The sequence below is a fragment of the Chiloscyllium plagiosum genome, chromosome 13 (genome assembly GCF_004010195.1).
Source record: "Chiloscyllium plagiosum isolate BGI_BamShark_2017 chromosome 13, ASM401019v2, whole genome shotgun sequence".
NCBI classification, from domain to species: domain Eukaryota; kingdom Metazoa; phylum Chordata; class Chondrichthyes; order Orectolobiformes; family Hemiscylliidae; genus Chiloscyllium; species Chiloscyllium plagiosum.
Genome location: NC_057722.1, coordinates 53,973,266 through 53,991,239, shown reverse-complemented (window position 1 = coordinate 53,991,239; position 17,974 = coordinate 53,973,266). Strand labels below are relative to the sequence as shown.

General features: G+C 38.1%; 1 protein-coding gene across 1 annotated transcript in view; it reads left to right on the top strand.

Moving 5' to 3' along the window:
• The window catches only part of LOC122556042 (transferrin receptor protein 2-like), a 28,458-nt gene extending 12,966 nt beyond the window's left edge, over positions 1–15,492 (top strand). The window contains exons 6-11 of the mRNA XM_043702437.1: positions 809–876; positions 4,157–4,233; positions 5,178–5,262; positions 7,724–7,945; positions 9,051–9,191; positions 10,311–15,492. Of these exons, the coding sequence (XP_043558372.1) occupies positions 809–876; positions 4,157–4,233; positions 5,178–5,262; positions 7,724–7,945; positions 9,051–9,191; positions 10,311–10,553 (836 nt within the window). The 3' untranslated portion in view covers positions 10,554–15,492. The remainder of the gene's footprint in view (positions 1–808; positions 877–4,156; positions 4,234–5,177; positions 5,263–7,723; positions 7,946–9,050; positions 9,192–10,310) is intronic.
• The last annotated feature ends 2,482 nt before the right edge of the window (positions 15,493–17,974 follow it).

Here is a 17,974-nt window from a genome sequence, read left to right as displayed (position 1 = left end):
GGACCTGGTGTGGGGCTGGAGCTGAGTGTGGGGGCGGGGTTAGGTCTGGGGGCGGGGACGGGGATCGGCGTGGGGGCGGGCGTGGTGATGGCAATAGGCGAAGGGGCGGGGTTAGACGTGGTGACGGAGATGGGCGTGGGGGCGAGGTTAGGCATGAAGTCGGAGATCGGCGAAGGGGCGGGGTTAGGCAAGGTGACGGAACTCGCCGGGGGGGCGGGGTTAGGCGTGGAGATCGGCGTGGGGGCGGAGACACATGCGGCGTTATATGTCCAGCATAAGCATATTTTATCTATATGGAACCAAATGTTATAGTTGACTAAGTCTTACAGTTTCTTAATTTCATTATTCTATGCAGTCCTACAAGCTTTGTGAATTTTTAAAATTTTTTGAATCTTAAAGTTTAAGGAAATAAGCTCCTCCTGAACGTTTGAATTCAACATGTGGAGGCATACGAATTCTAACGGTTGGTGTCAGTTCAGATCTTTGGTTCCTTGAGGTACCAAATTTATGATGTCTGAGATCCCAGAAGAAGCCTTTCTGTAATCAAAGTGCAAAGTTATTGTTCAATTATTTTTTGTTATAGTTTGTTCCTCATTTGATTCTGTAAATAGTGCAAGGGTAAATGGGATGAACCGCTTTTGAACAAAGAGCTAGGAATTTTTATCAGCGAGAAGGAAACTGCATCCAGGAAAATTCCAAGATAAATAGTTTCAGTGAATTGATTTAAAGAAAATCTTAAAATAGATTTCAATATTATCTGAAAGAGGTTTCTGAAATAAGTCAATCATGAGTCATTGTTCTTTTCCAGGAGGCACAAATTTCGAAATATTTGGCAGTTCCATGTTGCATAATCTAATTCGAGAAACAATTTCCATGGTAAGATTTTAATGCTGATTAAAGTGTACTTAATTAATAACTTCACCGCGTCCACTATGTTCAAAAGACCTGAACTGTCATTAAACACTTCCTGAAAGCCTTGACTGTTTCTGCCTGAAGATTTTTAAAAACTGGGTTCTTGAGGTTATCATATCTTAAGAAATGCTAATGTTGACTGCCACGGAGATTTTGTTTAAAGATGTTCCTATTTAAATCTTCATTATTACTCTGATACCTTTTACAGTACACTTCTCATAGAACACCACAGTAATTGTAAAGAGATGTTATTACCACTAAACATTTCTGTTGATCGTTCTTAACTAAAACTACCCACTTCATTTCTTGAAACATTTTTGAGTTTTTAATTGTCATACAAAATAGCATCAGGAGTAAGCCATTTGGCCCATTTGAGTCTGATGAGATCATGCCTGATCAGATTGAGACCTTATTCCACTTTCTTGTTGTCTCCATATGCTTAACTCCGCATTGATTAAAACTCAATTTTTATGTGGGACTTTATCCAATGCATTTTGAAAGCCCAAATACACCGCATCATCTGGTATCCATTATCCACACTGGTTGTTATGTTCGCAAGTCTTAAAAACAAATCGCAAGTTTTTCGTTTCCAAAAACTGTGCATTTTGTGATTTTATTGGTTTTCTAAATGTCCTGATACTGTTTTCATTTCCATTTCTACTTACTTTCTTGAATAGTGCTGTTGTATTTTAACAGTTTTCATATCTGATGACCACTTTCCACAATCTGGAATTTTGAAAGATTAATATCAATGCATCCACAATCTTTATAGCTGCTTTCTTTAGACCTGAAAATGCAAGCCATTAGATCCTAAGAACTTGTCAACCTAGAGTACGGTTAGCTTTCCTGATACTTTTTCCTCTATTCTGTTCTGCTGTCCCTTTTTGGCTCTAGATTTCTTACTTGTCATGTTTTGTTTGTCTCCTACCATGCTTTTGATATAAAATACTTGTACAAACCTTTTGCCAATTTTTTTATTCCACAGCCTTGCTCTCTTAAGGGAGCAACATTTAATTTCTCTGCACGCACTCGCTCTTGCTTGCACTTTTTAGTTTGGTTGAAGGTCAGTCATCTTAGTCCAAGGGTATCACTACAGGAGCTTTCCAGGGCAGTGCCATTGTCCCAACTGTATTCAGCTGTGTCACCAACAACCTTCACTCCAATACAAGTTAGAAGTGGAGATATTTGCTGAAGATTGCACAATATTCACCACTATTCAGGACATTTGCAAATGCTGAAATAGTCTCTTGCCTTATGCAATAAGACTCTACAGTGTTTTTTACCTTGGGCTGAAAGTGTCAAATAAGATGCATGCCACCCAAGTGGCAGATAATAACTATTTCAGTCAAGAGAGGAAAACTATTACTGCTTACTATTTGATGGTATTACCAGCATTCTGGGGGTTACTATTGGCGACAAACTAAACTGTACATGCTAAATATTGTTGCTAAAAGAGTAGGCCAGGAGTGACTCCCCAAAGCCTGCCCACTATGTACAAGTCAAGAATGTGATGCAAAATGCTCACCCAGGGAAGTGGAGAGTGTCTCCAATAGCACTCAAGAAACTCAACACCATCCAGGATTAAGTAGTCAGCTTGATTGATACACAGTGGCAATAATGTGCATCATTCATAAAATAAGCTGCGGCAACTCATCCTGGCACCTTCTAAGCTAGTGACATCCCTTACCTAAAAGGACAAGGGTGGCAGATGCATCATCTGCAAGTTGCTCTCCAAGCCCCCCACAATCCTCCTTTGAAACGTATTGCTGTTTCTTCATTACCACTGGTTCAAAATCTTGGACTGCTTTCCGAACAGCATTGCGGAAGTACCTATTGCCACCAAGGTAACCAGCAGTAGTTCAAGAAGATGGCTTGTTGTGGTCTGTAAATGTCAACATGCCTTCATCCTGCAAAAGATTTTTTAAAAATCTGTTTTTACATTTATTGATGGTTTTCTCTTATACTCTAGTTTCTTTGTCACATTTTTAACCATCCTTTTAATGGTTTCAGAATTCTGGGTTATCACAATTCTTGCAGCAGTGTGCACCTGTTTCTTTTAATTTAGATTATATTTCTTAGTGTGGAAACAGGTCCTTCGGCCCAACAAGTCCACACTGATCCGCCAAAGTGCATCCCACCCAGACCCATTCCCCTACATTTACCCCTTCACCTCACACTGCGGGCAATTTAGCATGGCCAATTCACCTAACCTGCACATTTTTGGATTGTGGGAGGAAACCGGAGTACCCGGAGGAAACCCACGCAGACATGGGAAGAATGTGCAAACTCCACACAGACAGTTGCCTGAGGCGGGAATTGAACCCGGGTCTGTGGTGCTGAGAGGCAGCAGTGCTAACCACCATGCCGCCCAGTTTAATGCCATCCTTAACTTTGTTAGCCACAGAGAGTGCATGCTTATTTCATTTTTCCCCTCAATGGAATAGCTATTTTGAGATTTATGAAATGTTATCTTTAAATTTCTGCATTTGATTTAGCTGCCATCTTTCCTTTAAGCTACTTTTTCTGCTCTGCATTAGCTAACTTGCCTTCATTACCTTACAATTGAATTTAAAATTAAGATGGGGCTTTTGGCCTAAGTTTCTTGCCTTCAAACAGAGCAAGAAATTCCTTATGATCATTCTTGCCTCAATGATAACTTACCCTGAGGTCATTCATTAATCCTGTCTCATTGCACGTTATGATGTCTGAAATAACCTCTTCCCATGTTGGTTCCAGAAATTGTTCCAAGCAGCTTTTGAATGCAAAGTTGAACCTAAACTCATTTCCAGGCTACTTTGGTAATTTGATTGTCCAGTGTATGTGAAGATTAAAATCCCCCATGATTATTGCAGAGTCATTCTTATAAGCTTCCATTGTTTCTTGATCGAAACTCTATCCTACAGGGTCGTTAATGTTGTGGGGCCTATTATTTTTCCGCCCTAGTCCTTATGTCCAATTTGGTTCTCTGAACCTGGATCATTGTACACTATTAACCAAATGAGAATCTAAGACACTTTTATGTTATGGTCTGTGATATAATGACTCCATTCTTCTAAAATATTGGCAAGGATGCGTCTGAATTGGTTGTGTTGTTTCACTAGTCTTGATGTCATTTTTATCAAGTCAGATGCTGATATTTTTGGAATTGAGTTGATGTTTACATTAAGAAATAAGAATTAAACCCCTTGATCTTTTTGTTAAATTATTCTATATTGCTATGGTTTGTGTAAATCTTTCCAAACAGGTAAAAAGCCCTTTATCACCAGATAAATCTATCTACGAAATGGCTGAAGCAGGTGCCGGTGACTGGCTGAAAGCAGTGTAAGTTTTTAGATACTATTTGCTTAAATTAGTGTTTTCTCCCCTCCCTGAATGATCTTGACTTTACAGATTTTTAGCCATTTATCCAACATTCTTCACCGATACATTTGCACAATAACACGTTGGACAAGTTTTTAAAAATTGCTTTGAGATTCATGGTTGAGGAGATTGGCCGTATAATGACCAGGGTTGCTGTTAAGATTGCATGACTTTTTCTTATAACAGCTCCACAGTATTGGAGGGTTTTTGTTTTGAGTCATAAGTATCTTTAACTCTGCCATCCATGCATGTTCTTTTCAAACAAGAGGTATTGATAATGTGGTGGTGCTGGTCTTAGACTGGAATGGGCAAAATTAAAAAAAAACTTCTCAAAACCAGGTTATAGTTAGGTTTGTTTGGAAGTACTAGCTTTCGGAGCACTGCTCCTTTGTCAGGTTGCTGTGGAGCAGGATCATAAGACACAAGTTACAGCAAAAGATCACAATGTCATGCAACTGAAACAATATATTGAACAAATCTTCAATATATTGTTTCAGTTGCATGACACTAATCTTTTGCTGTAACTTGTGTCTTATGCTGCTGCACAGCTACCTGATGAAAGAGCAGCTCTCTGAAAGCTAATACTTCAGAATAAATCTGCTGGACTATCGCCTGGTGTTGTGATTTTTTTTTAACAAAGATATTGAGACAGCAAGATCCAGAAGGAGGGAAGAAGTCAGGGCTGGAGGAAAAATGTTTGCATGAGGTGAGCTCAAGGGAGCTGATCTTGCTGCGAGCACAGCCTTAGGAGATCCATTAATAAAGTAAGTTTTTAAAAACGGAGTTTCAGAGGTCATAACACAAAATGAGTAAAATCTGATCAGAAATTCCACTCTACGATGAAAATAACTAAATTACCAATTCCAATAACCATTCTTTTACAAATTAATTATTGTCTCTTACAGTTTGCGACCAATTCCAATGGATACTAGTGTTTACGCGTTCTTGGCAATCGGTGGGATTCCAGCTATGGGACTCAGTTTTACCAAGGTACGTGGATTCTGAAATTGCTGGCAAGCATTGAGGGTTAGATCTGGAATGGAGCACAATTTTCACTTCCCTGCGTAATTTACTCTGCTGGTGTTAACTTCTGTATTTTGGATGGATCCTTACTGGCATCAGTCCTAGAAGTGGAGGCAAATTGTGCTATAGGGTTTTGTTGTAGTCCTTAAGAGGGATTTGGGGCGCAATAAAAATTACTTTCAGAAGTAATCTGCCTGGGCTTGTCAATGTTAGCAATAATGTCTATTTCTGCAAACAATAGTTTTTAAGTTCTATTTTCAGAAAATTACAGACAGTCTTAGCAAAGTAAATAAGATAACAGGACCATCTGGTGTCCATCATTCAGTGCATAGATGAGGCAATTGCCTTGTATATGATACATTTTCCCCTGAGTTGTATAGTAGCTACTTATTGTGTGGAGTTTGCACATTCTCCCCGTGTCTGCGTGGGTTTCCTCCGGGTGCTCCGGTTTCCTCCCACAGTCCAAAGATGTGCAGGTCAGGTGAATTGGCCATGCTAAATTGTCCGTAGTGTTAGGTAAGGAGTAAACGTAGGGGTGTGGGTGGCTTGCGCTTCGGCGGGTCGGTGTGGACTTGTTGGGCCGAAGGGCCTGTTTCCACACTGTAAAGTAATCTAATCTAATTTGTGGGTGGGATATGTTGTGCACCCACCCCTGAAAGTTCTTAACTTGAGGAGCTAAACCCTGCAAAAATGAGATTCTGCTCTAAGTTTTTTTGGGTTTATTTTGGCCAGGTATTAACAGTTTAATGTGTGCATTTAGGAATGCAGTGTGAAAACACGGTGAAGCTGGATTCAATTAATTTTCAAAAAGGAATTGGATAGTAGCTCCTTCACTGTTACAGTGTAAATATTTTGAAACTCTCTTGTTTAACAGTGTATTGCAGTTCAAGCACGATAGGGACTGCAGTGGTTCAAGAAGGCACCACACCACTAGCCTTTCTAGGGCAAATTAGGAAAATGCATTAAATGTTGGCTTCGCCAGTGAAGCCCATGGCAAAGGATAAATGAAGAAAGAATTATCTAAAGCAAAAACTTGCAGGGCTACAATGAAAAGGCAAGGGAAGTGCCCCACCAACTGAGTTGCTCCATAGTGCTAGCTTGGATGTGATGGGCTGAGCGCTCACTATTAATGCTGTAACTAGTTGATTTTATTTTCTCATTTTAGGATCGTGAATCTATTGCACTGTTCAGAGTAACTTTGAGAACGTACATGGGCTGTGACTTAAATACTCATTCTAAACGGTCGATCACTAGTCTGCTAAATGGTTTCTGGAGAGTCCTCAGTAGAAAATTAAGGCCATAAGGCAGAAGCAGAGGAGGTCATCAGATTTGTTCTGCCATTCAATGAGATCATGGTTGATCTGAAAATCCTCAATTCTATTTTCCTACCTTTTCCCTATAAACCTTGATTCCCTTAGTGATTCAAAAGCTATCTCAGCCTTGTATATACTTAATAACCTAGCCTCAACTGCCCTCTGGTAAAGAATTTTACAGATTCTCTTGAGATGAAATTGCTTCTCACTATGTCTTAAATGTTGATCCCTTTGTTCTGAGATTAAGCCATTTGGTCCGAGGCTTTCCCTCAAGGGAAAACAACATTTCTGCATTCACCCTGCGACGTCCTCTCAATCTGTCAGAACCTCCCATATCTCCACATTCTATTCCATCTACCAAGTTTTTGTCCCCTCAATTGACCTGTCTATAGCCCCTGTGCAGACTCTGTGTTTCATCCTCACCATTTGCCTTCCCACCTATTTTTGTCCCCCATAAGCTTATCTATAGCTTGGTCACTTTATTCGTCCAAGTCTTCAGTGAAAATCATAAATAATTGTGGCCCCATCCCTGATCCTTGTGGCACACCACTGGTTACAAGTCGCCATCTTGAAAATGCGGGCTGAAAATGTGTTGCTGGAAAAGCGCAGCAGGTCAGGCAGCCTCCAGGGAACAGGAGAATCGACGTTTCGGGCATAAGCCCTTCTTCAGGAATCCTTCTTTCCTGAAGAAGGGCTTATACCCGAAATGTCGATTCTCCTGTTCCCTGGATGCTGCCTGACCTGCTGCGCTTTTCCAGCAACACATTTTCAGCTCTGATCTCAAGCATCTGCAGACCTCACTTTCTCCACCATCTTGAAAATGCCTTCCCTAACCGAACCCTGTCTTCTATTAGTTAGCTAATCCTCTCTTGATGGCCATATACTACCTCTAACACCATGGACTCACCTCATGTCTGGCACCTTATCAACACCTTCTGAAAATTGCTGTAATTTGATATACCTGATAAGATATCACTGAATGAGATCAAATGGCCAGGTTTTTTCAGATAACTTTTAGGGTGTGCAATTCTAATTTCCGTTAACTGAAACCAGAGCCACAACACTAGATGTCTGTGTATATGATCAAAATTCCTTACTGGTCTTTTTGCTTGCAGGATGAAAATTACCCATACAATACAAAAGAGGACACAGTGAATACTCTCTTCAAGTTTACTAATGGTAACTTGGAGACTGTAACCCGTGCCATGGCAGAAGTTGTCGGGATTGCTGTGATTAAGCTAATCCATCACCATCAACTTCCACTCGATTACCAGAAGTATGCTAGTGATTTGTCTGGCTATATTATTGACATTCAAAGCTATGCATCAGAATTGCAGGTAAACAAAAAATGTAAAGTCTTTAGTCTGTTAGAGTCTGGCAGAAGTATAAACTATACAATTGCCACAATTGAAGCAAAAATTGAGCTGTTAGATAACAAGTACCATTAATGTTAAAATTGCACACTTATCAAGGATTTCTACAGCAGAGAGGAGAAAAAAGCTACTGTTGGGCTCGTGGCACAGTGGTAGTGCCCTTACCTCTGAGCCAGATTCGCATCCATCCTCCCCACCAGAGGATTGTAATGACATCTGAAGTTTGATTAGAAAGTCCTATTATGAATGAACATGTACTTTATGCTAGAGTTTTAGTCCAGTTGCTAAGAGAGCTGCCTTGTCAGGACAGCAGCCCTCCTCAAGAAACACTAGTTGAGACTCTAGAAAAGGGAGCTGCCCTGTGGCAGTTATTAAAATGTGCAGAGGAGTCTTGTATTTTATTGTTTGAAGGTTTTTTATTTTCGTTGATTATCTGATAATTCATACAATTGAAACTGCTGTGAGACATTGCAATTATTTGTTATAACTGTTGTGTTTGCCTGTGGTTAGCAGTGTAATTAATTGGAAATCACTTGGGCCTGAGGCTGGTATATAAATTCAAATTGTGCTAATGAGAGCATTTATTTGCAATCAATTTGAATCCTGAACTGCTCTCAGTACTGTCTTATTAGATGTAGCTCACCAAACTCAATTATTTTGAAACCTTGCATCATCTTCACATTTTTTGCCAATTTTAATCTTGTATAGGTTGTGCATCTGATGTCATGCACATGGCAGACTGGTTGACTTTTTGGCTATGGAATTGGAAAGTTTATTAAAGACCAAATCTAGTTTCCCAAGTAGGTGCTTTCTGGGATTATGTAGCTCCAAATCATTAAACATGTATAACAAATGATTCGTTCAGTGTTCAGTAAACTTTGTTACATGTATTACATTTTTTGCTCATCTATGCCACTTGAACATGTGCACACCATTTTTACACGAAAAACAGATATGACTATATATCGAGCCAATCCAACAAATTCATGCTCCCACCTAAAATATTAGAAAATTCAGGTTATGCAATGAAAATTAGTCTTGAAGCTAAAGTAAAAACTGCTTCCTGCAGGAACGTGGACTGACTATGAGATGGCTGTTTTCAGCTCGTGGTGACTTCTACCGTGCTGCCAATACTCTGCGTTCTCAGATTGAAAGTTCTGATATGAATGATGTGTTGCTCTGTCGAACCTACAACAATCGAATTATGAGGGTAAATTTCTATGCTTTGCTGCCTTGCTGTGTATAAGCTCCAAAAGTAAATGTAATTTTGATCTGTTCCAGCTTTGTTTTGCTCAAGGTGGAGGTGATTAAACAATGTGTACGCTTTTGATCAGCCAGGTGTTGATCAGACCCTGACAAACATTCTCATGTTTGAGTTTCAAACAATTATATTGAGAAATCTGCATTAGTAAAGGTATCTAACGCTTTATGAATGTAGATAGACTGGTGATTGGACTTGGAGCACCTATTGGCCACCCCACTTACCTGTCCTCGTTGTGATCATTATGGTTTCTATTGGGAAGCATACTTGTCCATAATATCAGAACCAAGAACAAAAATGGCAGTTTGCACAAACTTGGCTGATAAAGCCAACAGAATTCATAATTGATAAAAAGGTGTTGAATATCAGTAAAAGATATAGATTATTCTAAGAGCGTGACTGTTTAGATACTGGAAGGATACTCCTCCTGGCTGAGGAGTCTGGCACTATAGATATTGTTTCAAAATAAGCATTTGTCATTAAGGTGAGGAAAATTTCTTCACTATGGGTATGGAGTTTTTAATTTTCTGCCCTGCATGCTGTTATATTATTCAACCAAATCAGTCATGTGATAGAATCCAAAAACCTATGTGCATTGAGCAATAAGGTGTACAGCAGAGAAATGGAATTGAGGTAGAAGATCAGCCATGGTTGTACTGTGTGGCAGAACAGGCTTCTAGGATGGAATGACTTTTAGTTTCTATTGCAATATGTTGCTAAAAGCGACACTTACTGCCATTCAATGCCTAGCAACCATTTAAATTGAAGTTTGGTGACAGTATAGACTCAATTTAAATGTGGACCAATGAGGAAGACATTGTCACTTCTGCGTCACAAGCTGATGCTCATTCAGAGTGAAATTAGTGCTTTTGTCAAAAGGAATGGAATAGATCTTGGCCCACTTCCTTCTGTGTAAAGCCCCATTTACATTCATTTGCACATGCAGCCGAAATAGATTTTCTCATCTATCAAACCAGTTATGCAACAATGAATTGTGGTAATCAAATAACATGTTCTATCCTTGACTGCAGAATAAATTAAAACAAATAATTTTATTTATTCTAACAGGTGGAGTACAATTTTCTTTCTCCTTATGTGTCTATAAATAATTGTCCATATAGACACCTGCTATATGGCAAAGGAAACCATACCCTTGCTGGTATTGTGGAGCAGCTGAAACTTCTGAGGGTGAATCCTGAACTCGTGGATTTCAATATGACTCGTAACGACTTGGCTTATGCTACCTGGACTGTGCAGGGAGCAGCCAATGCACTTGGTGGAGAAGTGTGGACCAGCAGCAATAATTTCTGATCATGTCACTTATACAGACCTTCACCTGGTTTGGCTTCAAGCATCACTTTTAGTTTCAAAATGCTGAGATATATTAGCCTTAGCACTTGTCACTTAGGTTTTGCTATTCTGGTATGGATTAATTGATACTTGTCTTTAAATCATATTTGGATATATGGCATCTGGTTTCTTAAAATGCAAACCTTTTCTGTTGCACAAAATCTGAGTCACAAAATTGCTTACCAGTATAAACCTGCAGGTGTGTATTCAGATGCCTTAGAAGAACATTCTCTTCCAACAGTGTGGAGGAAGTGGTAATATCTCAGCTGTATTTGTTATCTATAATCTTTTTGCATTCTGTAATGCTGCCACTTAAGCTGTTTATACATTAGCCTTAGTGTACTTGGTTTGCTTGTTCTCAGTGAACAGAAATTGTGCATCTGGCGGATATCCTCTTGTCAATAAAAAACACAGTCCAAGTTTGCTCTTCATTTTAAAACAGCAGCCTGGAAAGACTGGTTTTCACCATGTCTTTCTGGCAGCTAGTTTTGGCAAATTAATTTTCTTGGATGTAGCGCTTTGTGTGAAGTAACTACACATTTTAAGTCTGGTTCAAGTACCACCTTAGACCAATGTAGAAGCAGCTGTGAAATGTGCTTTCATAGATAACTGATATGTTGTTCTTGCGTTGTTTTATGGTGAGCAAAGGAGTACTTTAAAACTCTGAAATATTTTAAATTGAACTGAATGTGCATGGGGAAGCAGGAGATAATAAATAAGTAAAGTCACCATATTCCCAGAGGGCTGTAGAACTGCTTTCTTATTAGTGAGTGAGGTGAGTTTAACCTGAGGGTCAATGGGTGAGTTGAGAATCTAGTACCTTCATGGTGACCTCAGCCAGAAATTGAACCCATGCTGTTAGTGCCATTCTGCATTGCAAACCAGCTGTCTAGCCAACTGAGTTAATCCACCCCAGTATAAAGATAGATAGCAGTTTGATGTGAAATCAAAGAAATAAAAGCTAACATGAAATATGCAAATATCTCCAGCATAAAGAGTACTGTAATGAAACAAACTGAGTTAGGAGATCAGAGATTTTCAAATTGTCTTGCAATTTAATAAGCTTGTTTATCTCTCTTCCCCAACACCACCCCCTTCCTAGATAATTGCAGCTATGTCATTCATTGCAAGATGCTGATGAAACCTTTGAGGTTCCGTCAAGCTTTTCCTTCTAAGACATTTTGTGTGATGGATTATGCTCCTGAGCATTCCATGTGGACAACAAGGACCTCTCTGCATCTTGAATATAATGACATTTCTCCTTGGAGCAGCATAGCACAGAAGCTGCTGGTAATATGATATAAGCAAACAAACAGGAGTATTTTAATTCAGTGTAAAAATAAATTTATGTTGGTTTCTCCGTGGAGAAGAGTTTTTTTAAGAATTGAATCTAAGCCAGGGAAATTGAAATGATTGAGGAGATGGTGAGAAATAGGTTGATTTAAACTTTCGTTAATCATGTTATTCAATGGCATCATTGAACATTTTAATATAAAGTAAACCTTTTTGTTCTAGCAACAGTACTTCCATCATGCTAAATGCTAGTGATTACACTTTTGAAAATAAACCGGCATAAAGCAGAATTAGTATAGGTGAAAGGAATCCCTTTCAGTTTGTTGGAGGAATTAGTCTCTGCTTTGAGACAGCAAAATTTTGTTTTGAAACAAAATGCATGTAATTAATCTCCAATTTACTCACTGGGTTTGAAGAAGTGGTCTTTACTTTGGTCTAATAAACTAAGTTTCAGTGCTACTCTGAAGCAAGGGAAAATAGATAATTTCGAAGAATTCATTGCATTCCTTTATGAATCAAGGCATCACTATATCACACCTTTGGCAAACTATCTACATTTTTGTTTTCAATGATCAATAATTCATTTGCATTCTCGCTTGGAATTTTAATTCTTGAGAAGTTTTACAAAACTCCTAAGTAATAGTAGATTCTTGTTTTTTGAATCCATCATTTTTTAAGTAGGGTGTCTGTAATATTTAGTGCCTTTTCTCATCAGATTAGATTGTTTGACTTAGATAATTGTTCAGTGTCAAGAAACATGTTTCACAAACCCATATGGCTTAACACACACAAACTATGATCAAAAATAGATGGTACAGGAATTGTATAGTTTGTATTTGTTTCGGAAAGTTTCCTTTTTCACATTTCAGTTTCATTCAGTTGTTTGGAAATTGTTTGATGTGCTTAGCATCAATACAATAGCAGTACTTGTAAGTAATTCATTACAATTATCTGGACTTCAGTATATAAGGTAATCCTTTGTTCATCTGTGTTAACTGTATTTAAAACACACTTGTGTTATGAGAGATGGCTTGTTAAATGGCATGTCCCTTTGTAAAATGGAGACTATCTTGCTGTTTCCAGAAGATAGTTTGGGTCAGTTATTGTGCAAAGAACAAAATTCTACTTTGAGTAAGGGATAATTTGTCAAATCACAAGCTGCCTTAAAGACTTTAAAATTTAATTAGTACAACCAGTTTATCAGTTGATAATCTTTTGAACTTTACTGGTGTAGGGGTTTGCAAACACATTCAAAGCCCATAACTAGTGGACAAACAGAAACGTCATACTTGGCTTAGTCGTCTTAATCCATTTAACACCTGTTCTAGTACTTTACTGCTGTCTGCTTATTAATCTAGACTTTTGGCCAAAGTGACAGGGCTATGTGCTTACAATTGATCATTTTGAGCATCAAAATGAGCATCTAAATTGTCTGATAAGAAACTTTTGGCGATGATGAAATAGCAATTGAATTTGCTGCATTTAACCACCAACGGTTTCGTTTTACGGTTACTATGTATCTGTCAAGCCCAGTTATCACGTCACTACTGTTTTCACCAATCAGCACTGAAATATTTATTGTTTTTTTTATTTATCAGTGACAGAGTTCACTATAAATAGTGTTTTATCTTTTTTAAAATAAGATAATTATCGGAAGCAGTGCCTTCCATAATTATGACGGTTATACTGTCGACAATCAGAAAGCAGCATCTGCTACTAAGAAATGAAAGCCTATGACATTTCTACAAGAATACAACCTCATTATCGGGAGCAGTGTCTTCCATAATGTCATGAAATAAGGTAGTTTTTGCCTACCAAGGTGTATATCGGAAGCAGTGACTTCCATATGTTTCACCCAAGGTGTATTAAAATTATCGGGAACAGGGATTCCCATAATTTAACTATTATATCTGAATATCAGTGGGGCTAATTGTGTGCTTATGATCAACTGCTATCATGTTTTATTTGCTTATGTGTATTATAGCTTAACTGGTTTGTGATCTCTTGTATAAGGACCTTGTGTGCCTTGTGCTGATATGTTTTCACAATTACTTTAAAATTTATAGGCCCCTTTGTAATTGTTACTTGGATATATGGAGCAGGAAGATGAAATCTGTGGAGCAGCAGTAATCAAAGTGGATAATAAGTCATATATCCTTCCTTCCAGTATGGAATTATTGTAATTATTTTAATATAATTTGCTGTTGAGACTTCATGATCTTTTTCTGAAGCTTCTCACATTTAACTGGTCGATATTGGCTTATAATGTCTGCTGTTTCTACCAAACCATTTCATTGTAAGGAGCTCCTGGTGCCTACTAGCATTGGAGTAATGGCTCAGACTGATGCTTTTCAGTTAATACATTATCATTTTTTGGAGTGGATTAACTGGAGCTGCTTATTCAGTTAGTTCCAGCCTTGTAACAGAACTTTTGGACTGGGCCACTCATGCTCGAGAAGGCTTTTGAAACTAGCTGACCTGCAGTTCAGTCGACAAACTAATTCAGCTTGCAATTGGAGCTTTTGAAGTGCATCTGTCTCTGAGATTCTTCTAACTGATCCCACTTACCCAGTGATCAGTAACCCAATAGGTCAATCCTGAAAGCTTACCATGCATCTGTGCTGGTAAACAGCATGCCTTTAGATGCTTAAAAACCATGATTATCCCTGTACACGTGGATTCTCTAGCATTTGGCTTTGATAATCTGCAACTATGCACTTTGGCTTTGATAAGTAGGTTGTGTTCCAATGTATGGCATTGTAACCTGATAGTGTGTGCACTCCATCGTTGAGATGCACCATTATTGCACTTTTCTCAGGGCAAAGAGAGCAAAAAAGCCTAGAGCCAGTGTGTCTCAAATTCTCACAGAAGGTCAGAATCTGTTCACTCGATAAAGAGAATAGAAAGTTCTTCATTTAGTATGTCTTTAATCAATATTGATGGCTTTCCCAGTTAGTGCCACTTAAATTTTGTTCTGAATATATTCTGACCATGAACTGGGCTATTGTGCAATGCAGTTCTGGGTTACAAGGATGTGAAAGACACCATCCACTTTATACAGATCTGTTTAACTCCAAGTTCAATGGAAGAGACGTGATGTAGAGAAGAAACTTATTGTAATTTCTGTTTGAAACAAATCAATTGGGCTGATCCAGAATATGGTATGAGCAACTCATGGAAATGTACTGTAATTTCAAAGATTATAGCGAAATTGTTTTTCTGTAAACTTTATGGGAGTTCTTTGGTTCTCATGTTTATCTTAATATGCATTCTCAATACTCTTCCAAAAGTTCAGATTGTCCACAGTTATTTTAGGGATTATTTCCCAAGCACTCGATGCTTTTGGATATTCTGTTTGGTCTGCTTATCCACTGAATCACATGTTCCCATTTGGGCTGGGCTTTTAATTATTTTGCTCTTTTTGCTACTGCAAAATATTCTGCAAACTTTTAGTTGTCTTGTTCTTTTGTTAAGTAGAGCACTTGTGTATAGTTTCAAACTGTGATAATTGTATTATTTAGCAAATTGATCAAAAATGTTTGTTGGTGAAAGATTAATTTGTTTGGCTGTCTTGCATATGTGCTTCAATAAAATGTTTTAAAAACAATGTTTTTGATTGCTTGATGTTTACAGCATAGAAATATGCTGTTTGACTTCATACAATTACATAACCATTCTGTAAGGTTATTAATGTCTTCCTCTATTTTGCAACAGATCTAAAATGAACTGCAAATGTTGGTCAGTATTTGTGAAAATTTTGTGACCTACAGAATTTCCCATTTCAATTTAGCCAGTCATTTGAAAAAACAATTTCAGTAACCCCACAAATCATCATCTAAATATTTAACACTTGCCTGGATCTTTTAAACACTCTAACTCACTGCTATTTGATTGCTTGCCCCTTTCAGTTGAAGATTTCTAATGGAAGGGATATGAAATGGATTGGAATGTCTTCACAGCTGCCACATAGGACCACTGTTTGAGACAAGCAAATGGGCAGAATTGAAACCCATTTGGGATCTCCAAGAACTAACCTCATGGTGCACTGTAAGTTGGGCATTCTAAAATATAGGATCAGGAAAAGAAACAAACTATTTAGTTCATTGAGTAACTTTGTAATTCAGCAAAATTAAGGCATATCTTTGACCTCAACCCATGTTCCTGTCTGATCTCCAATATCACTCAATTGCCTTCATTCAAAATGTCATTGACCTCAGCCTTGACTATGCTGTCAACTGGCTTGTCATAAACCTAAGATAGAGAATTTCAAACAAAAATCCACAACCCTTTGAGTGAACAAAGTTTTTTTTCCCCTCATAGCTGTAACTGATCAATTTTGTTTTTCTGAGACCATTATCTCCAGTTATAAATATGTGAGAAGAGTGTTAGTCATATAGAAAAATTATAGCAGTTTAAAATAGCAAACAATATGCTGATTATTGTCCTCTTGCATAAAAGCATTTTTGACTTTTATTTGAATTCAAGTCAAAGGTGGATGATAAAACATGTCAATAATATATTGGTGAAATGGATGCACTGTTTGTCCACTTAACTCAGTGATTTGACTCAAACCTCCCATCAGTATGAACACACTTGCCATGCTGTGAAGGTCTTGTGCCATGTTGGAAATTTTACCTCCTATCTGGACTTCTAACTACAAACATTCAACTGTCACCAGATTCTGTATACACTGATATCTGAAGATTTGCCATTTTTTTTCTTGTCATGACTGAATGTTACTAAAACCAGAGGTGATCATTCAACCCACAACTAGATCTTTCAACTTCTTGAGCTGTTCCAGACAATCTATTTTCCCCTATATAGTTTATATTCACTGACATCCATTTTTCCCTATTTGGTATGATTCTTGAAAAAGAACTTGCATCTATTTGTGCACCAGCTTTTGGACATCTTAGCAAAATTAACTAATGAGCTGTGTGTAATCATGGATGTTCTGCCAATTACACGAAACAGTTGAATGGCCAGTTATCTTTTAGTGATGGGTAATCATTGTTGAAATGTTACGAGATATTGGAGCGACGTGGATTGTTCTCCTTGAATATTACAGGGGAATCTGATAGAGGTGCATGTTTAGTAAGGGTACACAATCTAATTTTTAAATAATACCATCGTTCATTAATACATTGGTCTGACATCCCTTCGTCATTCCATTGAAAACTGTTTACTCCTAGTGAAATACTTGCATCCATGAGCCAGAGAATCACTATAACAAAGGAGAAAAAAACATTTGGTACATTGAGCCAATGCCTTTCTTGCCTTGAGAGCAATCAAATTTGTCTAGTTTTCCCTCCATTCCTGTAACCTTCCCAAGTTACCACTCCAAGTGCTGGTCCATATTCCTTTCCAAGAAATTCATATCTCTGCTGCTACTAATCTTGTAGGTAGCATGTTCCATGGTCATTACCACTTGTACGAAAGGTCTTCCTCGGCTTGCGCTCTAAAATTGCATTTCCGAGATATTGTACTAGCAGCTATTGAAAAAGTTTTAGTTCGTGTATCTTTACGAAAACCCATGCACCTCTGTCTGATTTCCCTGTAATATTCAAGGAGAACAATCCCAAGTTGCTCCAATTTAAGTTTGCAATTAACATTTTCATCCTTGGAATTATTCAGTAAACTGCTCATGAACCCTTGCATCCTTCCTAAAACCTGGTGACTGAACTGGAGGTTTTAATTCAGTTGTGGCCTATCAGAGCATTAACCAAGTTTAGAATAACTTTGTTGGTTTTGTTACCATCGGTGAAACCCAAGCTCCCTTATGCTATCAGTTTTTTTTTCAGCCAAGTTCAAAGATCTATGTACATAGGGTCCACATGTCACTTAGTCCCTGTCACATTGTCTGGAACTATGCCATTTAGTTTACATTGCTGCTTGTCCTTCCTACCAAAATACACCACCCTTCATTCTATTAAGTTCCATCTACCACTTGTCTTCACTGGTAACCTATCTATAACTAGTAAGTTGGTATCCTAACTCATGCCAAGCTTGAGTATGGTAAATGGGCAAATTTTGAAATTTTACTCAATCCCAAAATAAAGATCATTTGTGTATGTCAAAAAGCTGTGGTC